The following is a 27,631-nucleotide window of genomic DNA, read 5'->3' on the forward strand; positions in this document are numbered from 1 at the left end:
CACATCGAGAGAGAGGGGAAGAGGAAGGCACCATGTCACCAAACCCTGAAAACCCCGAAGAGGAAGCCGGTGATGCAGCAACTGATGCAAGGACACCGAGGAATGAACCCAGTGGTCACAAGAGTGGCAAAAGAGGTCACCCCAAAGATACCAGAACTGCCTCCAAAGCCAAACCCTGCCCATTGGATAAACCAACAGAGCAAAGCTCAGGCTCCCACACAGCTGCTCGAGCAACCGCTGAGTGACCCTGTATCCCTTCAAGAATAAACGGGACTGCAACCAGAGCAGAGCTGCAGAAGGGAGAGACATGGATGCAGTCCGAGAAGCCTTCACTAGGCCCAGCCAAGTCCGATTCTGGGACGAAACCAACCTGGACTTCCGCCAGTTTACTAGGAACCCGAACTCAGCAAGCTGGGAAAGAACCAGATCCCTGACCAGCAGACAAGCAGACCGGCTGGGAGCCCACACCAACTAGTCATCAAGTTAGGCCAACACCTGAAGACCTAGCAGACACAGATGAGCCATCATGACCAAAGTTAAGCACGTGAACGTGAATTTTGTCACTGCACTATAGTTACCACATTGGATGACCATCTGACTTGAGCTAACTTGTGGGATGAACATCTGAAATGTTCCACCGCCTTGAGAGAAGTAAACGAACATCAGCTGGTGTTTACTTTCCTCTCTTAAGCATTTCAGTGTTTTCTGGCTCCACATATTATTTCTTTTTTCATTACTTATTTTGTTTAAAATGTTTTTCCAAATCTAAGACAGATTTTCAACATGTTTTCAAGTCACGGAATGTATTTGGATTAGTCTCTTTTTATCTATATTAAACACTTGTTTATATCTTTTTAGAGGATCACTCTCCCAATGTAATTATACCACAACACATGTGCAGAAAAGCTGCTGAACTGGTGGGAGTTTTGAAAAGTATTCCCCTTCCAACCCAACTATTATTTCACATATTCAACACAAAACTTCCTTACAGATCAACAAAAGATGAGGCCACTCACAGGAAGTCCCACTGTACAATATATGCAACAATATAACTGTGTACAGTATATTTTCTTTCTTGAACACACCTACCATACCTTTATATACCTGTTGTTGACTATCTTTAATGGCCATAGCATAAATAGGAAGCATGTAAGCTCAGGTGGGTGCAAAATATTTTTCCTGCAATGTTACAACTTTAGAGTTAAATGCATATACAATAGCTTGAGACTAATTTTTGTTTACAGTTCTCTTGTCAACTATCTGCGACGACATGAGTGTGTGTGTGTGTGTGTGTGCGTGTGCGTGTGCGTGTGCGTGTGTGTGTGTGATGTGCACTTGTGTATGTATGTACTGTATATGCATGTTTATGTTTGTATGTATATGTGTGTGTTCTTATATGAGCTCACATGCATATACACACACATGCATATACACATTCTGTACATGCAATTTTAATATATTTATATGGTAGTAAACATTTCCATACAGTTCTTGTACAGTTATTGAAATGCCGATATAATTAAGGTTCTTCTTTTTCTATCCTCTTTCTTTAGATATACCGTATGTATCTTTAGAAAGATACCTGTTAATTGAACACAATGTATACATAGTTTTAACCAACTCTGAGGACTTTTGAAGAGTTTAATTGATTTTCATACTAAAATGTGTTTTTTATATTAAAATTAAATTTTTCTTTTACTTCTATTATTTTCAATTCTTAAATTCATATAATGATGAAGTTCTTATATACAGTATACTCTACACACATAGACACAAACAGATTGGTAAAAAATAGAGAATATTGTACAATTTAATTGAAAAATAATTAGGAATTTGAGGATTAATGAATACTTGACGAGTAAGGTTGTTAGGCAGAGGTTGCAGCAATTTACTAAATATATATCAATCATAAGATATAAAGCCTCTCTTCCTCTTCCTTACTTACAATACACATACATTAGTGAAAACTGGAAATACATAAGACATGCAATATATAAAGATGCATTCTAAACACAAGAGGGAACTCCAAGTGACTGCCACAATTATTTGAAATTCACATTATGTTTTGGACTGGCAGATTCATAGTCCTCATCCTGAAGACTTTTTTTTATTACAGTATTTTTTTTATTATTTATATACAAGAGTTCTTACATTCTCGTACAGCCACTAGCACGCATTGCATTTCAGGCTTTTTTTTTTTTTTTTTTTTTTTTTTTTTTGAGATATATACAAGAGTTGTTACATTCTTGTACAGCCACTAGTACACGTAACATTTTGGGCAGTCCCTGGAATACTATCCCCTGCCGCGAAGAATCGTTTTTTCATCCAAGTACACATTTTACTGTTGCGTTAAACAGAGGCTACAGTTAAGGAATTGCACCCAGTAAATCCTCCCCGGCCAGGATACGAACCCATGACATAGCGCTCGCGGAACGCCAGGCGAGTGACTTACCACTACACCACGGAGACTGTGCATAGACTTATAAGACAGTTATGTATCAACAGGTTAAGCAGGCCACAGGAAAGAGGGAAAGGGATGTTTCATCAATGTTAGAGTTGATATTTACCAGGAAGCAAGGAAAGATATTTTACATTCAATACCTTCCATCCTTGGGTAAGAGCAATCTATCTCAGGAATTAAAAATGCATAGTAGAGAATGAAGAAAGTGAAACAGTTTAAAAACTTGATTTCAAGAAAGAACACTATGGGGAACTTATTAAGTTCTTTAACCCTTAACCTCTAAGCTGCTCTGGGCTATTTGGCCTTCAACACCCACAGGTGCAACAAACAAACAAAAAAAAATATAAAAAATATTTTGTCTTATAAAAGTGTTCATTTGTGTTCCCTGATCACGGGAAAATAATAAAAAAATCATGGGTGGCATATTTTGGCCTCAATAAGGTGGGGAAGTTTGGCAAAAAACCAGCGTTGAATGTAATGAAACGCCATTTTCTGGGTGAGCCCAGGAGGCTCCCTGGAGCTTATCGGGCTAATGTATGTTATATTAGACCAGGACATTAGCTAAGGAGTTCAGACCTACCAGGGACCAGCGCCAGAATCTGGTCCCTTCAAAGAGGTTTCAGGGAGCAATGGCCCTGGAAAACCCCCTTGTGGTTGGGGTTTCCTTATCTGCCATCAACCGGGGTTAGGCACCCAGAAAGGTAGCATAACAAAAACAAACCCCCCATGGTAAAAAACTAAAACAAAAAAAAAAAACGAACAGAGGTAGAAACTCCCTACAATCCCAAGGAAACAAGCAAACATCACACTTTACTGCCGCGCCAATCGTCCGCGCAGCCCTCCCCGCCCCGAGAGGGGGAGGGGGGAGCCCCGGACCTACCGTCCCAGCTGCCTAGCATCAGTTCGGAAGCTTAGCTTCAACCAACACGAAAAACCCGCCGACCGGTGGGAGGGAGGGTTGCCAGGGAGCCTCCGGGACTCACTCAGAAAATGGCGTTTCATTACATTCAACGCTGGTTTTCTGTGGGGAGTCCTTACGGCTCCTTGGAGCTGTCCAACCCAAAGAGAAGGAAAAGAAAGGGCTAACCCGGGAGGCGGCCGCCACAAACTCCGCAACGCGAAGCCGAGACAACAGGCTGCAACCTGCGACCCAAGGCAACAAGAACACACAGGAGCAGACACACAGCAGCAGAGGGGTGGTTCTAGATAGAAAACTATCACCTGAGGACCACATAAAGAATATTGTGCAAGGAGCCTATGCGATGCTTTCTAACTTCAGAATTGCATTTAAGTACATGGATGGCGATATACTAAAGAAATTGTTCATGACTTTTGTTAGGCCAAAGCTAGAATATGCAGTTGTTGTGTGGTGCCCATATCTTAAGAAGCACATCAACAAACTGGAAAAGGTGCAAAGACATGCTACGAAGTGGCTCCCAGAACTGAAGGGCAAGAGCTACGAGGAGAGGTTGGAAGCATTAAACATGCCAAAACTAGAAGACAGAAGAAAAAGAGGTGATATGATCACTACATACAAAATAGTAACAGGAATTGATAAAATCGACAGGGAAGATTTCCTGAGACCTGGCACTTCAAGAACAAGAGGTCATAGATTTAAATTAGCTAAACACAGATGCCGAAGAAATATAAGAAAATTCACCTTCGCAAATAGAGTGGTAGACGGTTGGAACATGTTAAGTGAGAAGGTGGTGGAGGCCAAGACCGTCAGTAGATTCAAAGCGTTATATGACAAAGAGTGCTGGGAAGACGGGACACCACGAGCGTAGCTCTCATCCTGTAACTACACTTAGGTAATTACACTTAGGTAATTACACACTACAGTTCTATTATCAAGTAAGAACCTAGTTAGCAAGGGACTTGTATAATAGTTATCTGTGTATAATATATGGCCCTTGTTCAGCCATGGTGCCAGCAGTGTCTTCACCACACTACCTGAAAAACCATGTTGGTCATTAGCAGGAATGTTTACATTGGTACCAGAATACATTAGCATGTGTAACACAATTCCTGTTTCACAGTCACACAGTACAAAGAATTTGAATCCAAATTTGTGGCATTTGGAGGGAATATACTGCTTGAAGGTAACACGTCCTTTGAAAAGTACAAGCTATTCATCAAACACTAGCTTCTGAGCTGGTATGTAGAAATCTCTGAGCTTTCCAACAATTTTATTCAAAACGTGCCTCACCCTCCAAAGCCTATCATCCTGTGTCTCATCTTCATCATTTGCAAAATTAAAACACCTGAGGAGTATCAAAAACCTGTCACGAGACATAAATTTGCCGAACAATGGTGTTGGAACACAATGGTCTTTGCTCTAATAATGGCTGATTATGTGCTTATGCTGATTAATAGCAAAACTATTTGTTTATTGTTTTATGAATGTAATAATTGAATCACTAATATGCACACCATACTTTTGAGTATAGCGTTGGTTCACACATTTTATTATATAAATATACTGTATCACACTACACACTATTGAATAATATTACTGCAAAAAACAGAGAAAAAATCAATCAGAGATATTGAAATAATTAGGTAATAATATCTTTGTGGCAACTCTCGCCTGATAGTGCGGGTGCACCTGACTGCTTCCATCGTTTACTCTGTCAATGCCTCAATTTTACCAGACTTGCCCTATTGTGGCCAAAATATGTCATGTATGATTTTTTTTTCCTGTTGTCAGGGAACACAAATGAACACTTTCATAAGATGATTAAAAAAATCAAATTTTGTTATTTATTGAAGGGTTAAAGAAAGGTAAAGGGTGCTTCAATTTTATAAATATCTTGTGCAGCCCCATTTGGATTACTGTATCAAAGCATGGAGACACCAATCTTCAGAAGGACATAGCTTCACTGGAGAAAGTACAACACTGGGCAACAAAAATCATTCCAGAGATAAGTCATCTCTCATATCAGGAACAGTTGAGGGGCCACAGGGCTAGCAACACTGCAAACCAGGCACAACAGGGCAGATCTCATTGAAACTTTTATATATATATATATATATATATATATATATATATATATATATATATATATATATATATATATATATATATATATATATATATATATATATATATATATAAACCATGTTGGTCATTAGCAGGAACATAATATTAACATAATATATATATATATATATATATATATATATATATATATATATATATATATATATATATATATATATATATATATATATATATATATACAGTGGTACCTCGGAATGCGATTGTCCCTGTATGCGAGATTTTCGGAAGGCGAGGTGTATTTACTCCAAAAATTTGTCTCAGAAGGCGAGGGTTACTTCGGGAGGCGAGTTTGGACGCGAGTTTGTTGATACGCGTACAGCCGACCTAGCGCGTTCGTCGCCCCTCCGCCCCGCCGCCCCTCAGTTTATTATTGTCTGGCGCTCAGTGACTACCCCCACATCAATTCTTCTCGCGGATTTTCAGTGTTTTGTTGGATTTTTGGTGATTTGTCTATACAATTTGTTATTATATATCTCACCATGGGTCCCAAGAAAGCCAGTGGTAAGGATAAAGGCCAGAAAGCTCCTGTGAGGATGACAATAGAGGAGAAACAAGAGATCATTCGGAAGCATGAGAACGGTACACGTGTTGTTGAACTTTGTAGGCAGTACAACAAAGCCACATCAACAATATGCACTATACTTAAGAAGAAAAATAAGATTATGGGTGCTAAAGTGGCAAAAGGAGTAAGAACATTAACGGCACAAATACTTGAAGAAGTGGAAAAGTTGTTATTAATTTGGATACACGACAAGGAGTTGAGGGGTGATAGTGTTTCGGAGGCCATTATTTGTGAGAAAGCCAGGGTGTTGCACGAAGACCTTCTAAAGAATACCCCTGCAACGAGTGATGCAGATAAGAAAGAGTTTAAGGCAAGCAGGGGCTGGTTTGAAAAATTTAGAAAGAGAAGTGGTATCCATAGTGTTACAAGGCATGGGGTTATGTGATGTGATTATGGAAGGGGACTCCCCTTCCAAACAGTAACTCCTCTCCTCCTCCCCCCTCCTCACCATCTTCCATACGCCTACAGCACTCGACAGTAAGGTAAGTAATAACTGGAACACAGTTTTGTAGGTTTATTTAGATGAATTAGGTATAAAAATTTAGTTTGATGTGGGGTTTTTGGGGTAGTCAGGAACGGATTAATTCATTTCCCTTTATTTCTTATGGGGAAATTAACTTCGGAATGCGAGTTTTCGGAAGGCGAGGCGTCTCCAGGAACGGATTAAACTCTTATTCTGAGGTATTCCTGTATATATATATATATATATATATATATAGAGAGAGAGAGAGAGAGAGAGAGAGAGAGAAAGAGAGAAAGAGAAAGCAAGCAATATAGTGGGACTGAATATTTAAATAATAATAATTAATTAGATGCAGGAGATTAATAATAGCAAAAATGTATTTGTATACATATTCTATATTATCTTACAAAAGTCCTCAGATGGTTACAAAATTTGCCATTAACAAATAGTTATAATATTGTTTGATTTCTAGTTGTAGATTTTTTTTACATTTTATATTAAATGAGTAATCATAAATTGTAGATGATTGTTTCAGCTGTTGTTTTGTTGCTTTATATGTTTTATGTAACGAGTGACAAAGGCAATGTACAGTATTTGCAGTTACCATTCTGTACTTGATGGACTTTTAATTTAATATTACCTTGTAGCCGATCACTGAAGGTCCAACTTTACTTTCTCTATTACTAGTTTGGTTGCCTATGAATTTATCACCAGTGGAGAAGTCATTTAAAATTCAGTTGTTGGTGAATAATAAAAAAAAATTGTGTACAGTAGTTGATCCTTCAGTGAAATGTATGCCAATAAAAGTTAATGCTGTGCTTGGTATAAACTCACACATACTAACAGTGATCCCAGAATTTTTGAAGAGCAAAATTGTGGTTACATCTTGTGCCAAGTTTGTACTCTGCCACAAGAAAGCATCAGTCGACACAAATTTATCTTGGCGATAATATAATCTCATTAAAGAGATCAAGTACAGTTACTAATACATACTCTAATGGCTTAAAAATTACTGGTCTAATAAAATTCTATGACTCCTTAAATTATATGGATGACAAATAGGTGAGATGGTTCGTGATGGTCATTCAGACATGTTGCCATCTTGATAATGTACAATTACAGGATCCATATTAAAAGTTAATTTCACTTGATGACACAAGAGTGACATCCACTTTAGAAGTGTCTTTTTCATCAAATGTTGAAATTGTAGCTTCTTAATATAGAAAAGCACAAGGAATGATTGTTGGAGCATTATACACATTCAGTGAGTGTTTATACAGTCAGGTGATTGTCTTTCTCTGATTGTCTTGTTGCATCTTTAATTATTATTATTGCTATTTTTATATTATCAATGTCTATTAAATTGGTTATTTATGTTACACTGTGCAAATTTAAGTTGTGTAGAAAGATAGTATGAATATTTTTTTAATTATTCACATAAATGGAAAATTTGTTAAATAATGTATATGTTTCATTCTTTTTAAATTTAGCTTAATAATTAATATCATGAGTCTATTGCTTTGTGCATACTTTTCAACTTCTATTTTAACTACATGGAATTATTTATTTTAAAATTCAAATTTGGCCATTCATTTGGACATAATGTTAGTCATTACAATTTGTAATCACACACACACATGGATCAGCTGGTTTTCATTTATTAACAGCCCTCCAGTGGATTCTTTGCCTATATTCATAGTTATTGCCAGTGTGTGAGGGTTATGTGAGCAGTGTCTGAACATACATGACTGATTAGAGAAATTAAAGTGAAAAAATTAAAGAAAATTTATAATTAGTTTAAAGATGTTACTATATAATTAGCAACAAACTATCAACAACTTCCTCTGTTTTGAAAGTGGCTGCGGGTGTCAATCAAGGTGATTCCAGTTCTATTGAATTTACAATTATCCCTTGAAATGAGCTTATGATAAATCACAGAAAAAAAAACAGGAACTGACACAGTTGACAAGGAGGGACTTTTTAACCTTTAACTTCAAGAACAAGAAGCCATAGATTTAAGTGAAGGAAACAAAGGTGCCAGAAAAATAGAAGAAAGTTCTCTATATTTGAAACTCACAACTTGAAGAATAGGAGACCATAGATTCAGACTAAGAAGACAAAGGTGTGAAATATACATAAATGTTTAATTTTGTGATAAGTAGAAGAATTATGAAATTAATTAAATAAGAGGTTAGTTAGGACAAAACCATTGGAAGCTTCAACACTCATATGACAAAGACTTAAAGAAAGACAGTACACCCTGAGCATAACTCTCAACCTGTAATTACACTCAGGAATAGTGGGTTACACTCGATATGTCTAGAGATGACTTGAAAAAATTGCTTATTGATTTAAGCAGAAGCAAGGTGGTAGAACTGGATGGAGTGCCTCGGGGTTCTGAGTGTTCTCATGAGCTCAGTTATCCATTAATAATTATTTTCCAGGCATCACTGCAAACAGGAACACTAGCAAACACTTAGAAAATGGCGATTAACTTCAAAATTAAAAAAAAAAATGTCATATAGAAGGTACATTAAATTCAATTTGTCGGGGGATAGGCAGCCTGTGTTTATATATATATATATATATATGTCGTACCTAGTAGCCAGAACGCACTTCTCGGCCTACTATGCAAGGCCCGATTTGCCTAATAAGCCAAGTTTTCCTGAATTAATATATTTACTATAATTTTTTTCTTATGAAATGATAAAGCTACCCTTTTCACTATGTATGAGGTCAATTTTTTTTTATTGGAGTTAAAATTAACGTAGATATATGACCGAACCAAACCAACCCTACCTAACCTAACCTAACCTATATATATAGGTAAGGTTAGGTTAGGTAGCCAAAAAAAGCTAGGTTAGGTTAGGTTAGGTAGGTTAGGTAGTCGAAAAAACATTAATTCTTGAAAACTTGGCTTATTAGGCAAATCGGGCCTTGCATAGTAGGCTGAGAAGTGCATTCTGGCTACTAGGTACGACATATATATATATATATATATATATATATATATATATATATATATATATATATATATATATATATATATATATATATATATATATATATATATTATTAAATATGACCGAAAAAGTAAGATTAATAATTCTAACACGAATTTTTCTCAATCTTTCGTACATTACGCTTCACTGTTGGAGGTAAATCAAAAATCACTTCTCCAAAATTCATTTTTATTTCTAGTCTGACGCGACACGGGCGCGTTTCGTAAAACTTATTACATTTTCAAAGACTTCACAAATACACAACTGATTAGAACGTATCTCTGATTTTTATTTTATACTGCCAAAGATCATTGGGGAATATAAACCTGGATATGCGTATGGAAATGTCAAGACGCACAAGCCTGGAAACCCACTTCGGCCAATCATTAGCCAGATACCCACACCCACGTACAGACTGGCAAAGCGACTCAACGGCCTGCTGACTCCTTATGTTCCTTGCGCCTTCAGCCTGAAGTCTCCAAAGGAATTTGTGGACTTACTGCGGGGCACACGGGCCACAGGGATAAGAGCCTCGTTGGACGTAGAATCGCTGTTTACCAACGTACCTGTGGACGAGACAATCGGAATGATAGCCGACAGAGTGTATCGTGATCCAGCCTGTACTCCTCTTGACATGCCAGAAAGTATTCTGAGGAAACTACTCCAAGCTTGTACTAAAGAGGCACCCTTCTTGAGCCCGGATGGGCACATGTATAAGCAAGTAGATGGGGTCGCCATGGGTTCTCCCCTAGGTGTCCTGTTTGCAAACTTCTACATGGGTACCATCGAGCAAAAAGTCTTAGTCGACATGAACTTGAAACCGGCCATATACTGCAGGTATGTTGACGACATTTTTACACAGGTACCTGATGTCAGACATCTGCAGAAGCTGAAGGAGGCATTTGAGCAGAGTTCCGTGCTGCGTTTCACTTACGAGACGGAAAAGGATGGGAAGCTGCCTTTTCTAGATGTAACAGTCATGGAAAAGGGCGGAGGTTTCCACACTGCAGTCTACACTAAGGAAACAAACATAGGAATGTGCCTAAATGCCAACAGCGACTGCCCTGACAGGTACAAGAGGAGTGTTGTTAACGCATACGTCGACCGTGCTCTCAGCCACAGCTCAGAATGGAAGCAAGTCGACGAAGAACTCTGTAGGGTAAGGCAGGTCCTAGTCAATAACGGCTTCTCCAATGGTTTCATCGAAGACATCATAAGAAGGAAAGTGAAAAGCCATGCAACCTCTGAAGAGACAACTAACACAACACCTATACCCCCTATTAGACTATTTTACAGGAACTTCTTTTCCACAGCTCATAAAACGGAGGAAAGGGTCCTGAAAGATATTGTTAATAGAAACGTTATCCCTACAGACAAAAATCAGAGGATACAACTGACGATTTACTATAAAACCAGAAAAACGGCCAGCCTACTCATGAGAAACTCTCCAGACACAAAACAGAACGCTTTAAAAGAGACTAATGTCGTCTATGCCTTCAAATGCCCACTTGGGGACTGTAAGCTCCAAAAAACCCAGTATATAGGCAAGACAACAACATCTCTTTCTAGGCGTTTAACGATGCATAAGCAACAGGGCTCCATTAAGGAACATATAATCTCTTCCCATAACCAAACCATCGCCAGAGAAATCCTAGTAAACAACACAGAAATCATCGATAGATACAGCGATAGCAGGCGGCTTGACGTTTGCGAGGCACTACACATCAAGAAGTCAACACCAGCAATCAACAACCAATTATTGCACAACTATATTCTACCCACCTCAAGACTCCGCTCCAATATAGAAGCATCAAGAAATATGGACCAATAGGCTTTCTACAAACACTTCTATTCAATACCCATTGTTTCTGTTCTGTCTTGTGTTGATACTTTTAATACCCTATTAATATCCCCTCCTGTTCTGTCTTGTGTTAATGCCACATCACCCTTCCCACCTCACTCAAATGTAGTTATAAAATCAGAGATACGTTCTAATCAGTTGTGTATTTGTGAAGTCTTTGAAAATGTAATAAGTTTTACGAAACGCGCCCGTGTCGCGTCAGACTAGAAATAAAAATGAATTTTGGAGAAGTGATTTTTGATTTACCTCCAACAGTGAAGCGTAATGTACGAAAGATTGAGAAAATTCGTGTTAGAATTATTAATCTTACTTTTTCGGTCATATTTAATAATATATGTCTACAGGAAAGACTGCTACCAAAATATACTAATATATATATATATATATATATATATATATATATATATATATATATATATATATATATATATATATATATATATATATATATATATATATATATATATATATATATATATATATATATATGAGGCATTAGGGGATAATAAATGTGCCAAACCATTGCTTTCATGCCTGGTTTTTGAACCCAGAATTCCTGATTATGAGTTGAGAATGAACCCAACTGTACTACTGAGAATACTTGACTATGAACCAGTATCATCAGCCAGTGTAAGTAGTTTCCCAAACAACAGAAAAGGCAATTTAATTTAAATGAATTGGTGGAATATTTTCTAAGAAACAATATGATAATGAAAAGAGAGTATGGCTTTAGTGCGGGAAGAATAATGTGGGCAGACTGCATCTGACTGATCCTTAGAAAATCATTTGATAAAAGTCCAACACAAGAGAGATGTTTTGGACGTTATTGAACAAAGTGGTGTAAAAGACTGAGAGTTGTGATTAGAAGACATAAATCACAGTGTATGAATGTCACCATCAAGGTCTTACTTGTAATGTTTGTATTTATATGAAGGATCTACCAGCAGGGCCTCAATTATTTGAACATGTTTGCATATGAAGCTAAGACAATGTGAAGGATAAAAACCTATATGACTGCCACACTTTAAAAAAATCAAGACAAAATACTCATTTATTAGAAAAAGGCTAATAAAATTTGATGTGAACAAATTCCACAATCTGGATTTCAGGATGAGTAGTCAGGGCTAAATGTGACCTATCCTTAGCCTATGGTGACCTATCACCATAGGTGACCTATCTGTGACCTATGAGATTTCAGGATAGGTCACGGTTAGCTTATACAGTATGTGGTAAGATGCTAAAGAACAGTCATAGAAAAGTTTTAGGAGTGATCCTTGATAGCAAGCTAACACCAGAGGCTCACATTTCACAATAATCTTAAAGTAAGTTAATGGAGAAATGATCAGCAAACTGTTCATGAAAATACATAAGATCTGAGTTAGATTACATAGCACAGGTTAGATATCTATACCTCAAAAAACAAAAGCAAAACAGAAGAAGTTCAAAGAAATGATACTAAATGGATCTTGAACCTAAAATAAAAGCTACAAGGAAAGGCTCCTGGTGTTAAATATGCCAAGGTTAGAGTGGGGGGTCCGTCTAATTACCCAAAGCTACTCAAAGCTTCCTAACACGCTACCCAAAGCTTCCTAATATTACGTTAGGAATGTATAAATATGATATATTTACTCATTATAATGTTGGTGCTGAATGTAGAACATGGAAAAACCTATTTTTACTCAGAAAAGTATCATTTTATAATGAAATTAGACGAAAATAAGCTGCTAGTGATGCCAAAGCAAGTCGACGGCCCAAACGACAATGTTGTGGAGCGACTTATCCAAGACACATTCTTGCTTGGAGAGTATTTGCTGGCATATCAGCCTTCTGTACCTACCTAACCTAACCAATCTACCAAACATAACCTAACTAAACTTAACCTATCCAAACCTAACTTAATATAACCTGTAGGCAACAATATATCTTTGATAAGTCGCTCCACAGCATTGTCGCTGGGATCGTCAACTTCCTATGGCCTCTCATGCCACTTAATTTCATCTAATTTTGTCATAAACTTACAGTATATTATTTCAGAGTAAAAATATGTTTTTTTCATGTTCTACCTTCAGCACCAACGTTATAGTGAGTAAATATATCATATTTCTTCATTACTTATGTAATACTAGGAAGCTTTGGGTAGCTTTGAGTAGATTTGGGTAGCTTTGGGTAATTAGAGGGACCGTTAGAGGGCAAGAAATAGGGGTCATACCTATATTTTTGTCATGCACAAAATTATAATAGGAATGAATACAATTTACAAGGAGCTTTTGAAACAATAACATTGAGAACAAGAGGACACTCATTCAAATTATAAAAAACAAAATATACACTTTTGAAGAGTGGTAGAGAGATGGAATAAGTTATAAGAGAGTGTAGTGTGTGCTGCCATCATCGAAAGTTTCAAAACATGACATAATAAAGATTATAGAAAAGAAAAGACACTACAAGCAAAATTCTCATCCTGAACTACACTTGGCTAATTTACGCATACACAAACAATTCTTGAAAGCTTAACTTGCAAATTGCTGATACATGTGATGTGGTGACATAGTGTCCAAGTATTTGGCCTTTGTTATAAGATGGAGCAGTAATGTTGACGAGAACCTTCTATTATCATATCATCATGAAGAGCTATTTTTGTCATTATCGCCTGATAAATAAATAAACAACAGCAGTACTGTATATAATTTTTAAGTTTTGCAAAATTTAGCATTTTCCAGATTCACTTCCTTATTACCTCAGTTTGATGGAAGTTAGTTCACAGTGTTTTGGTTCTTATAAGCAAGAATTTACAGCAATAAAACCTATAGAAAAATACACATTTTGTGTTGGGTAAGAAAGGCTTACCTTTACTTTGGTGAGATATAATTTAAATGTGTGCAATGTATTTAAGTTTATTTGCTCAATCAGTGGCATATTGTAGGGTCCACATCTAGTAGCTGTTTCCACTGATAGTATAGTTAGTAGTAGCTGCTTTATTGATAGTATAGTTAGTAGTAGCTGCTTTATTGATAGTATAGTTAGTAGTAGCTGCTTTATTGATAGTATAGTAAGTGGTAACTGCTTCATTGATAGTATAGTTAGTAGTAGCTGCTTTATTGATAGTATAGTAAGTGGTAACGGCTTCACTGATAGTATAGTAAGTGGCAACTGCTTCACTGATAGTATAGTAAGTGGTAACTGCTTCACTGATAGTATAGTAAGTGGTAACGGCTTCACTGATAGTATAGTAAGTGGTAACTGCTTCACTGATAGTATAGTAAGTGGTAACTGCTTCACTGATAGTATAGTAAGTGGTAACTGCTTCACTGATAGTATAGTAAGTGGCAACTGCTTCACTGATAGTATAGTAAGTGGTAACTGCTTCACTGATAGTATAGTAAGTGGTAACTGCTTCACTGATAGTATAGTAAGTGGTAACTGCTTCACTGATAGTATAGTAAGTGGTAACTGCTTCACTGATAGTATAGTAAGTGGTAACTGCTTCACTGATAGTATAGTAAGTGGTAACGGCTTCACTGATAGTATAGTAAGTGGTAACTGCTTCACTGATAGTATAGTAAGTGGTAACGGCTTCACTGATAGTATAGTAAGTGGTAACTGCTTCACTGATAGTATAGTAAGTGGTAACTGCTTCACTGATAGTATAGTAAGTGGTAACGGCTTCACTGATAGTATAGTAAGTGGTAACTGCTTCACTGATAGTATAGTAAGTGGTAACGGCTTCACTGATAGTATAGTAAGTGGTAACGGCTTCACTGATAGTATAGTAAGTGGTAACTTCTTCACTGATAGTATAGTAAGTGGTAACTGCTTCACTGATAGTATAGTAAGTGGTAACTGCTTCACTGATAGTATAGTAAGTGGTAAGTGCTTCATGAAGAAGATAGCAAGTGGCAGATGTTTCATTGATAGAGGTATGTGATAACTGCTTCATTGATAAGAGTGTAAGTGATAACTGCTTCATTGATAGGGGGTGTAAGTGGTAACTGCTTCAATTATAGGACATTAAGTGGTAACTATTTCACTGTAGTCTTTTCTGTATCTAAAGTATTAAATACACTTATAACCTGCCCCGTAGCCTCCCCTCCCATTCTTAACATCCCCCCCTCCTTTATTCTTGCTTCCCCATCCTCACACTCCACTTCCCGGCCTTCTTTTCCCTCCTCACCCTTCCCAATCCCATCCTTTCCCCCTCCACATCTCATATTTTCTCTCTCGATACCATCGCCCAACCACTTGAGCTGGATGGTAGAGCGTCAGTCTGATTTCATGCAGGTCGGCTATCAATCCCCGACTGTCCAAGTGGTTGGGCACCATTCCATCCCTCCGTCCATCCCATGTCTTTATCTTGATCCCTTCCAAGTGCTGTAGTAATAGCTTGGTGCTTTCTTCTGATAGTTCCCCATCCTTCCCCCCTCCCTCTCTTATCCTGACATTTTCCCTCTCTTTCTCACATTCTCCCCTCTCATCTTCTCTCTTCCATCTCAAAAGAAGTCAAAGTGAGTTTTTTACTTATATATTATTTTGCGAGTTCTCTACTCTCATAAACTAGCTACAGGTAATGCACTCACTATGACTGTTATTTACTCATGATTGTATGTGTAATAGTCATTCTAAGTAAATGAGTTATTATAAGTGTAAATGATAGTTATATTAAGTGAAAATTAAGCATTGTGAGTTTTTAAATGGGGAAAAGTATATTAGGGAGCACTCTATAGGTTAGACATTGATGTGAAACATAAAGTGCAGGGAAACACTTCATTGCTAGTGTGACATCATGATACTAGCCGAATATGCCAAGTAGAGATGTGTTTAAACAAATTTAATAATCATGAATGTAGAACAATTGCTAAATGGGCTCATTTGTATTGGTGAATTGAGTTGTGGAAAGTAGTTAAGTAGATACAGTATTAACATAGAGATTTGGAAATGTATGAGAGAACTTAAATATGTGTGGAAGACTTTCTAATAAAGTGTTTGTATGGTGAGCCAATACAAGCAGTATGTGCTGTATCTGATGTTTACTGCTTCATAATTTGATGTGGCATGTACTTTACTTTTCTCTTAAATATGATCACTTGTTGAGCTAAATAGAATGTAAATTTAAGTGATAAACACAAGATAAAATGTATTGTGTTTTGTGTATTTGTTGTTAATTGTATTTCTTAAAAGGTAATATTTGACATAATACATTATTTTTAATAGGAATTACTAAGATAAAGGTGTGAGTGGTACCTTTATTGACCTTAAATCTGCTTTTAAGAAACATTCCAAAGTGATGTGAACAAGCCTTAATATTTCTTTAAATAATAATTTGTTTTTATGAAACAGCTATGCATGGTATGCTAGAAAACTGTTTAAGCAAAGTACAAGTTGGTTAATAAAATGTTGTTATTGCATTTAAAGTTGATTCATGAATAGTGTAACTGGAAGAGAAGTTTCTTGTTGAAGGTAATGTAGTTAGTATTTTTTTTGTTTAATCTAAAGTAAATTTATTACACATACACACCCTTGATATTGTAACCTTACTAACATTCATATTCATTTACATGTAGTGCAGTGTAAATAGTTTCTCAAGATTTGAAGCCATTTTAAAAGTGCTGTTGTCTATGTTGTAAGACAGGTTGTCTACTGAACATTTTATCTTGATATAGTTAGTGTGAAAGGTTATACTAATGTTAGAACTGATGAAATTAAAAATGGTTTGAAGAGTAATTAGACCGAATATTGGGGATACCAACTTTTGAATGACTAACATATTTTGATCAGTGTTACCTTGCGATGATTCATGTGCTCCATCTTGTACTGCAGTTGTAGGCCCCTGGGCAGTAACCTGTTGTGCTCTCTCATATATGCTCCCTTGCAATCCTCGTAACATAACATGTTCCCTTTGTACATAATTAATACATTTGTTCCATGATTGCATTCATCCACTGTATCAGAACTTAGTTTAATATAGAGAATGATATGGTATTTAGTTCCTTTGCACAAAGCAACACAGCACTTTAGAGATTTGGAATGCTATAGTTATTCTCTAATTCATGAATTCTCAAGATTATTTTTATTTAATTGACGTTGGCATTTGAGTCATATTAGATTACTTGACAAATCGTCGGTCATCAGGGAAGTGAAAGTTACAAGTTTCGTGCACTGGCATATGACAGTCAGAGATTTCTTGTGTGTACAAGAAAATACTTGTCTTAGTTAAAAAAAAAAATACCAATTTGCCTGGTAAAGAGATGCAAATGGGAATTTTCTCTTGCTTTTCTTTTTAAACATGAGCATTCTCAATGCCGTGATCTTCCATGCATAATTAAAAATCTAAACTCCAATAAAAAAGTTCTTAATACAAATGCAATTGTTCATAAAACTAGGAAGAAAGACATATTGAATCATGATATTGCCCTACATTCACTTTTAAGTGCATGACCTTAAGTAGTGCTGCTGTCTGGACTCATCCAACTCCTGGTAATACACATGACAAAAACAGTGGACAAGAAACTCAGTTGCAGAGAATGGCTGGTGAAGAATGTGGTGGTGTTCCAGAAGGTTCCAGCATCTTCAGCAACGAGATGAGCAGCAACACTGTTAGTGGTGATGGTGGTGATGTGGGTGGTGGAAGGCTAACTGCCGGTGCAGGACTCTGTGGGTTAATGGGTCGCAGAGTCCCCTCACTACCCCGACTAGCTAGTCTACCCATCTTCCATCGAATTCCTGGCTCTGCTACTACCAGTGCCACCACTCAAATCAACATCACCACTACCAGCAACCACAACCAACTCACTGCCAACAGCACTATGGGTATCATATCAAATATCACAGTTTCCTCCACCATCACAGTCCTCAATACCACCACCATCACTATCAGTGATGCTGTGCTCCACCACACCCCCCATGGTTACCAAGGCACTTATTCCAGCTGACTCACACTTCTCAGAGACTAATCAGATGTGATAAGCTTGCAGATTTGATGTCTCATGGACTTGAGATACATTGCACATATGGAGCATATGCTTAGTCTGATGTGTAATGAAGCACTACAGCTGACAGATGCACTGATTTGCAAGAATATAGTGATGAACCACAGTTTCCTGCTCAGCATAATAAGCTGTTAAAGATTTTCTTATTTTATATCAGACTTTTCATAGAGTTGATACACAGACTGATATGTATAGTAAAAAGTAAATGCATAATAGGATTGTGGGAGGGCTGTAACATTGTATGTATAAAGGATGATCTATTAATAGTATCAGAAATTTCTGACGTTATTAGAATCACATGTAAAGTATATAACATTAACAGTGAAGGACGTGGCATCAAGTCTCCGAGCCAAGCTATGCACGCAGAAAGCTTTTGAAGCTTACTTTTCATAATGCATTTACTTAAAAAAGTCACAATTTCAGATGTTTCCTTTTTAGCACTTGATTCATGCTTGTTTAAGCTGCCAGTATGAAGCATCCTACTATTATTGCTGCACTTTTAATGACTGAAAAATTATGTTTTTTCCTGAAATTTCTATTGAGTATGAGACTCTTTGTACCACAAGCTAAATGCTTATCACAATTCTTTCTTTTTATTTTTGCATCATAATGTTCATATCAATTCGTATATTATTCATATTATTACCATTTTCATTCATTTTTATTGACACTTAGGCTTTCATTTTATATATATATATATATATATATATATATATATATATATATATATATATATATATATATATATATATATATATATATATATATATATATATATATATATATATATATATATGTATATATATAAAGTTGTGAGGGTACCACCTCTGGTGCAATTGTAGGGACCCATAGCCTCGGAGAAGAAAATAAAGAGTATTCAGAGAAGACTTTGAGGATTCTCACTGAACACTTTAATATTTTCTTATCCTACCACCCCTATTAGTTTTGTATATTTATATATATGTATATTTTGTCAGTTTATTTTATTTAAAATTTCATTACACAAAAGGATATATAGTGTATATATATATATATATATACTCGAACCCATGACTTGAACCCATACTACCATCATCCTGTACACCAGTTGCATAGTGCTCCTGGCAGTATGGGTTCGAGTCGTTTCTGGGGTGTGGAGTTTTCAGTTACATATACGCCTGGGAACCATTCAGGCTTGTTCGCATATATATATATATATATATATATATATATATATATATATATATATATATATATATATATATATATATATATATATATATATATATATATATATAATATATATATATATATATATATATATATATAATATATATGTACATACATATTATCAACATCATATCTGCATTATGAAGGAATGTGATTTATCAGTAAAAGTGGCACTGGAGGGGGGCCAAGGATGATGCAGGCAACCACTTGAATGGGTGACCCTGCCGAAGTTACTTTTTGACTCATTCATTAGGGTGTGCAAGGATACTAACATATAATACAGTATATGATTTTGTCTTGGAATCCTGGTGGTGTCCTACTGTGATCTGCAGGGAAGCAACATGTGTTCTCTGAGAACGTTATGTTACCTGAGATATATTGACACCTTTGTGAAAAATAATTCAAAAGAAGATTTATTTTTCCAGAATACATTTTCTCTACAATAAGGTACTCAGAAATTTTTCCTAAAGCTATACCAATGTAGAGAGCATATTCTCTTAGAAGTTACAGTGAAATTAGATCATATTTATTGAGAGTCTGGAAGAACTGAAGCTATTGGCAAAGGTACTTTTGAGATTAAGCCCCCTTTAGAACGTTAGTACATGAAAATGTGCTTTGCTGCAATTGATGTAGACTCTTTCTAGAGATTGTGACTCTTCTCAAGCAAGATGAGACACCCATCAGCGTGTAAAGTACATGGTAATCCATCTGTGTACAAGGTATGTCATCTGTTGACATTATACTTGATGTAATGTTACCTTCCACTTGACACAGTAGTAGCATCCACAAATTGTGTACAAATGCTACATTGTGAATGGTGGTTTTTTCTTTTCTTTTTGTCCGTCCCCTCTTCTCCTAATTTGCCGTGGACGTTGCTTCACCCCGCGTATGGTGCTGCTCTTCCTGAACGGCGTAAACAGACAAGTCCAAGTCTCAAGTTGATAGAAGTACCACAGTGATCGCCAGGGATGTTGAAGGTAGGCGCCTCCTTATGCTCCTTCTCCATAATGAATAAAAAAAGGATTATTCAGAACCTAATTAAATTTATTTATCATTATTACCATAGTTAAAATTCTTATGTAAGCAAATCTCTTTAATATTTTCTCCCTTTCTAAATTTATAATCCTGATCACGTGGCACATATTTACAGGATAGGTTTTCAGTCATATAATTATAATTCATTATGCATGGTGGTCAAAATTTCTATCACACTTTTTAATTATTCTGATAATGTTATTTTGTTGCCACCGCATAAACATTTATTTTATCGAAACACAGCTGAAGGTTCCTTGACAGAATCCAAATTAGAATCAGTAATCTCTTTTTAAAGGTAAACGTGAGAAAATTGAACATGCACTCGGAAAAATATATAAAATAATAATATTTTAGGCGAACTTTTAGCGTGTTAATAAGAATTGCCTTAATTGCTTCCAAGAATCTTCTAAAGTTGTCAGTAAACATTTGAATCTATTATTAATGTAATGTAAAATATTAATACTGAAGTTGAAATCGTTTAATCTGTATTTCCAGTCATATTATCATTCAGAAAATATACTGCACTAAAGATAATGTTTATTTCTGAGTATAGTTTGGAAAGCTGCTCCTTAAAGCATTAATTCTTGAAATATTTATGTAATTCTTGATTTTTTTTTTTTTTTTTTTTCATGGCACCAATACAGTTCTTTGATTATTAAAAATGAGACAGCGAATGTGTAAGCCTAAAAATATTGAATTAACAGGAAATATTCAGCCCATTCTTATTATATATTTAGAGTGCAAATGGGCAATTTTGCATGATGGTTAATTAATCTTTGAATTAAAAGGATCTGAATTATTATCACCCAAAACTTCATATTTATACTCAGCATTATCAGGATTATTTATGAATTGACTAGTAAATGTTTGGTCAGGACTAAAACTTGAATATGGGTTAAAAACATACAGTATTACAGTACTGAAATCTCTTTCATCTGCATTTATTAATCTATATGTTAGTAAGTAAAAATTAGAATTTTTTGGAATTTGATACACTGTATTGTAATGATTATTTAAATACAATACTGTACTCTGAATTAAATAATACAAATTCTTAAAACAAAATAACATTACTCACTTTCCGAATATCTTAAGTAGTAACACTTTTCATGCAATAAATTGTCGTAAGCCATTATACTGTATTCACAGTTAGACTGATGAAGTATTTTTTTTTGTAGAAAGATTTTACTAGACAAGTTACCATAAACATTCTTATTAGTTTACATGTCTTAATAAGAATGTTGACCGGTATTATTGCAATTGAGAGACATGATACACAACCCTATAGGAAATTGATATAAGGTTACATCCTTATACTCTGCTGGCATTAAGTTTATATTAATAAATAGCTCAAGTAAAATTTTAAAAGGTTGAAATGCAAATTATCTGTATACATAATGGATGTTCAAAGTACAGAGGAGGTGTTTTAATTCTCCCCTTACATTCTCAGTTTCATTTCCTTGAAAGCTTTTCACACCATGAAAAATTTCTCCTTCGGAATCATTTTACTTCTATAAAGATATTGTGGTAATTTCTGAAATACTGTGCAGTATGGAATTACTATTTGACCACCTTACCACACATTCTAGGAAGCAAAAAATCAGTGCACTACTGTACAGTCTCATTTGATCAGCTTAATATAATAGTTTACACCCCAGCATATTGTACATTCTTTACTCCAGCATACATTACATACTGTATGCCCTAGTATACAATACATACTATAAACTCCTGCATATATTAAATACTGTATGCCCCAGCATACAATACATACAATAAACACCTGCATACATTGCATACTGTATGCCCCAGCATACAATACATACTATACAATCCTGCTTGATTGGGTTCTGGGAGTTCTACTCCCCCAAGCCCGGCCCGGGACCAGGCTTGACTTGTGAGAGTTTGGTCCAACAGGCTGTTGCTTGGAGTGGCCTGCAGGCCCACATACCCACCACAGCCCAGTTGGTCTGGCACTTCTTGAAGAAAACTATCTATTTTTTTTAATTGAAGAAAACTATCTATTTTTTTTAAGATGTCCATGATTGTTCTGGCAAAATTTCTTATGCTCGATGGGAGGATGTTGAACAACAACCACTGACCTCTGATGTTTATAGTGTTCTCTGATTGTGCCTATGGCACCCCTGCTCTTCACTGGTTCTATTCTGCATTTTTTCCATATCGTTCACTCCAGTATGTTGTTATTTTACTGTGTAGATTTAGGACCTGGCCCTCAAGTATTTTCCACATGTATATTATTTGATATCTCTCTCGTCTCCTTTTTTAGTGAGTACATTTGGAGAGCTTTTGAGACAATCCCAATATATCGTATCTATGTACAAGATGACGCAACACAAAAGGAAGTTAGTGAGCATCAACAGAAATCTGCAGGATCTCCTCCTACATCTATCAGCAAAGAGCCAACATAGAATGTAGTGGAGATAAACCATGGCAAACAAAGCATGAATGTGGAACTTGCAGATATTATGCATGAGGTGTATGTAAATATGGGCTGTCAGGAACATGCAAATACAACCAACCAAGAAACTGCAGAAATACCCTAAATATAGGAATGTGTAAATACAGAAAACTGCAAATACTTCCACATGAAACTGTTGAAAAATTTGCTAACCAAAAATGTGGCATGTGTCACTGTTCCGTAGGGCCCAGGACAAAACAGGATATCGAATGTGCAGGTTGCAATTGGTATACCATGGTACCTATCTTAATATCTCGGATGTCGAGAATAAGGATGAAATAATGGAAGAGGTTTGGACTAGGGAGGAGTCAAGTGAGGATATAAATGATAGATCTTTACATGAGATATTTGTGGAAGTAATAAATGAGCATAGAGACACAATACTAAACGAACTGACTGAAGGCCAGAAGGCAATGAAGAAGTTGCAGGAGGAACAAGTGTTAATGAAAGAAGTTATAGACCTTAAAAAACATTAGATAATACATGTATGGGCAGGCTCCCCCAGGGCCATTCCCCGAGGGGGGGGAAATCAGACACTCGGGGGAATATCGGCAAATGCAGGCAGATTTCCGGATAGAGTGCAGGTGCTCAAGAGAGGGATGCAGAAACCATGGATAGGCATAAATGAAAAAACAACCTCATTATCAAAAACCTTGCAAAAGAAGAGGACAAGAATGACAAGGAACTCATTGAAGCAATGTTAGAGAAAGTAATTGGCAAGGAGGAAGACTTAAGTATATCAGATGGTAGGAGGTTGGGTAGGCCGGAAGCAAATTTGGTAGGAATAAATAACCATTGCAAATTTTGAACACAGATGGAAGTTACTAAACCAGCCCACAAACTCAAAGATCTCGAGAGGTTTTGCCAAGTGTACATATCTCCAAACCTTACTATTGAGCAGCAAAAAAGTGACAGGGTGCTAAGAGGCAAACTGAAGGAGTTAAGAAACACAGAACGCCACAAAATGTGCAGCTAAAAATCAGGAGAGGGCAGGTTATCCAGATTGCAGATGGGGGGGAGAAGTCAAAATCCTTTACCTAGTCAGGCAGAACTAAGTCTATATATCTTGGATGACAAGCAGGTTCAGAACCAGAACAACAATGTACAGAATAGTTATGTGCTAAATACAGGAGCAATCTCTCAGTCCCCCAGGAACAACATAGGAGTTTAAATTGTTTCTACACAAATGCCAGAAGTCTAGTAAATAAATTTGACTCGTCATGTGCATATGCTAAGGCTGAAAATCCCGACATCATTGGCATCATGAAACATGGTACCGAGAGCACATATTAGAAGGTGAATTCTATCTCCCAGGATACCACCCACCATTCAGAAAGGACAGAACAACAAGAGCAGGCGGGATGATGCTGAATGTGAAAGAGGACCTGGTGCAACCAACAATGAGGAACTGAACACCATGGGTTCCTTAGAGTCTGTATGGTGCAAAATATTAACTCAAGATGGTAGCAAAATGGCAGTGGGAGTATGCTACAGAGCTGATACAGCAGTGGCAGAGGAAATTGCAGATCTGTATAATGCGATCGATGCATCATCTGATAATGGGGGGACTTTAACCTCCATTATCTATAGATTGGATCAATCTAGCATCACAAGTGGAAGATGAACAATTTCTAGACCTAGTGCAGGACTCCTTTCTCATACAACATGTAGTAGAGTCCACATGTGGTAACAGCATACTAGATCTTGTGCTAATATCAGAAGAGGGCATGATTGATCAAATTCATGTGGGGAAAAAGCTAACCCCCTCATGTGATCAGCATATTTTAAGATGGACTACAAATATAGAAACCCACATAAAGGTCAAAGGTGATGAATTTCTAGATTACCATCGAGGAGACTTATCAAGGAATGAGAGGAACTGCAAACCATCTCCTGGAGAGAGCTGATAGGTGAACAAGACATGGAAACATCATGGCAAAATTTCAAGAGGGTCATTATGGAACTTGTTCCAAAATATGTCCCAAAAAGAAGAAAGACAAGAAAGGGAACAAGATGGATGACACAGGTCGTAAAACTAGCATTGGTAACCAACAGGAACCTCTGGAGAACGTATAAATCCACGATGGACATCATTGATTTTGTGATATACAAAAGGGCACTAAGCTCAGCGACCCAGAAAATCAGATCAGACAAAAGAAACTCCGAAAGAAACCTTGCCCAAAACATTAAGAAAGATCCAAAATCGTTCTATGCCTATACAGTATAAGAGGTAAAACCAAAACAAAGGACTCAGTAGCGCCCTTAATAGATGAGACTAATCAAGTAATAATGGATGATAAAAGGGTAACAAATACTCTTAAGTGAATACTTTACATGAGTGTTCACACTAGAAAGGTTAGATGACATCTCATCACCTACATAAATGTTTTTAGGAGGAGGAGGAGGAGAGAATGAATTTAGGGATATACCCATAACATGCAAAATAATAATGAAGAACATTGAAAAGCTAAAAAACTCAAAATCATCAGATGTGGATGGCATCCAATCCAAAGTTTTAAAGGAACTGACATAAGAACAATGCCTACCGCTGAAACCACTTTTCACAAAATTTCTAGACCAAGGGGTAGTCCTCGTAGATTGGAAATATGCAAATGTCACCCCTTTTTTTTCAAAAAAAAAAAAAGCAGAAAGAGCTCAGCAAAAAACTAGCGGCCGATCAGCTTGACATCACACATCTGCAAGCTCATGGAGAGAATCCAAGGGAGAGAATCATTCACCATCTTTCAGTGAACAATCTATGTACAAAATCAACACAACATGGGTTTATTAAAAACAGATCCTGCCTTACAAACCTGCATACATTTTTGGAAATTGTAACCAGCTACTCAGACAAAAGCCTTCCTGTGGATGTAGTATATATGGATTTTGTAAAGTCTTTGATAAGATACCACTTGAAAGACTGGCAAGATTGTTTTGCCCCACATGCAGGGTCTTGTATTTGTCAATATTAAAAAACATTTGCCAGTCTTCTGACCATTTGTGGAGTTCATGTAGATCTCTTTGTAAGGCTTCAATATCATTATCATTTCTCGCTTTACCATAAATTTTTTTGTTAACTGCAAATTTGATGATGTGGTTTGTAATATTCTCATCTATGTCATTAATGCATACGATAAAAAGATTTGGCCCAAAATGGACCCCTGTGGTACCCCACTTACCACATTTCTCCAATCAGATTCGCTCCAATTTAGCACGACCCATTTTCTTTCTTTGCTTCAATTATTGTTTTATCCATTCCAGTATTTTACCATTTATTCCATGTGCCTGTAATTTCCTTGCCAGCCTTTCATGTTGGCATGAAAGGCTGGCAAGGTTGAAAGGTTGTATGAAATTAATTTTCCTTTCCTTTCATACAAATGCTTTAGCAAAATCCACGTATACTACATCCACCAGAAGGCCTTTGTCCGAGTAGCGGGTTACTATTTCCAGAAATGTGAGCAGGTTTGTATGGCAGGATCTATTTTTAATAAACCCATGTTGTGTAGATGGTACAAGAATGTTCATTGAAAGATGGTGAATGATTCCCTCCTTGAGAATTCTCTTCATGAGCTTGCAGATGTGTGATATCAAGCTAATCAGTTGGTAGTTTTCTGCTGAGCTCTTTCTCCCTTTTTTGAAAATTGGGTGTGTCATTTGCATATTTCTGCATATTTCCAATCAAGGGGACTATCCCCTTGGTCCAGAGATTTTGTGAAAAGTAATTTCAGCGGTAAGCATTGTTCTTATGCTATTTCTTTTAGGACTTTGGATTGGATACTATCCACACCTGGGGCCTTTGAGTCTTAGTTTGTCAATGTTCTTTCTGATTATGTTGCACATTACTGGTATATCCCTAAATTCATTCTCCACAATTCCTGCATACACTTGAATGGATGATGAGATTTTATCTAACATATCAACATTCAGCATATACAGTATACACCTCAACAGTCAGTATATAGTGTACACCACAGCATACAGTATATGCCTCAACATTCAGTAAACAATGTTTACCCCAGCTTACAGTATACACCTCAATATTCAGTATACAATGTACACCCCAGCATTCAGTATACACCTCAACATTCAGTATACACCAACATTCAGTATACACCTCAACATTCAGTATACACCTCAACATTCAGTTTACACCTCAACATTCAGTTTATACCTCAACATTCAGTTTACAATGTACACCCGAGCATTCAATATAAACCTCAACATTCATTATACACATCAACATTCAGTATACGCCTCAACATTCAGTTTACAATGAAGTACACCCCAGCATTCAGTATACACCTCAACATTTAGTATACAATGTACACCCCAGCATTCAGTATACACCTCAACATTCTGTTTACAATGTACACCCCAGCATACATTATACACCCCAACATTCAGTATACAGAGTACACTCCAACATTTAGTATACACCCCAGCATACAGTATACAACTCAACATTCAAAATATAATGTAAACCCTAGCATACAGCATACACTTAACATTTAG

The 27,631-nt window shown here is 36.4% G+C and overlaps 1 protein-coding gene across 23 annotated transcripts in view; it reads left to right on the top strand.

Annotated features, from left to right (window-relative positions):
- CaMKII (Calcium/calmodulin-dependent protein kinase II) overlaps positions 1-27,631 on the top strand; it is a 397,894-nt gene that overhangs the window by 309,681 nt on the left and 60,582 nt on the right. For 13 of the 23 annotated variants that reach the window (XM_069315749.1, XM_069315751.1, XM_069315750.1 and 10 more), the window contains one exon: positions 20,526-20,582. The exons of the other annotated variants lie outside the window; for them this stretch is intronic. In XM_069315749.1, coding sequence (XP_069171850.1) covers positions 20,526-20,582 — 57 coding nt within the window. The remainder of the gene's footprint in view (positions 1-20,525; positions 20,583-27,631) is intronic. 23 annotated transcript variants of the gene reach the window in all.

The sequence above is a fragment of the Procambarus clarkii genome, chromosome 82 (assembly GCF_040958095.1).
Source record: "Procambarus clarkii isolate CNS0578487 chromosome 82, FALCON_Pclarkii_2.0, whole genome shotgun sequence".
NCBI classification, from domain to species: Eukaryota; Metazoa; Arthropoda; class Malacostraca; order Decapoda; family Cambaridae; genus Procambarus; species Procambarus clarkii.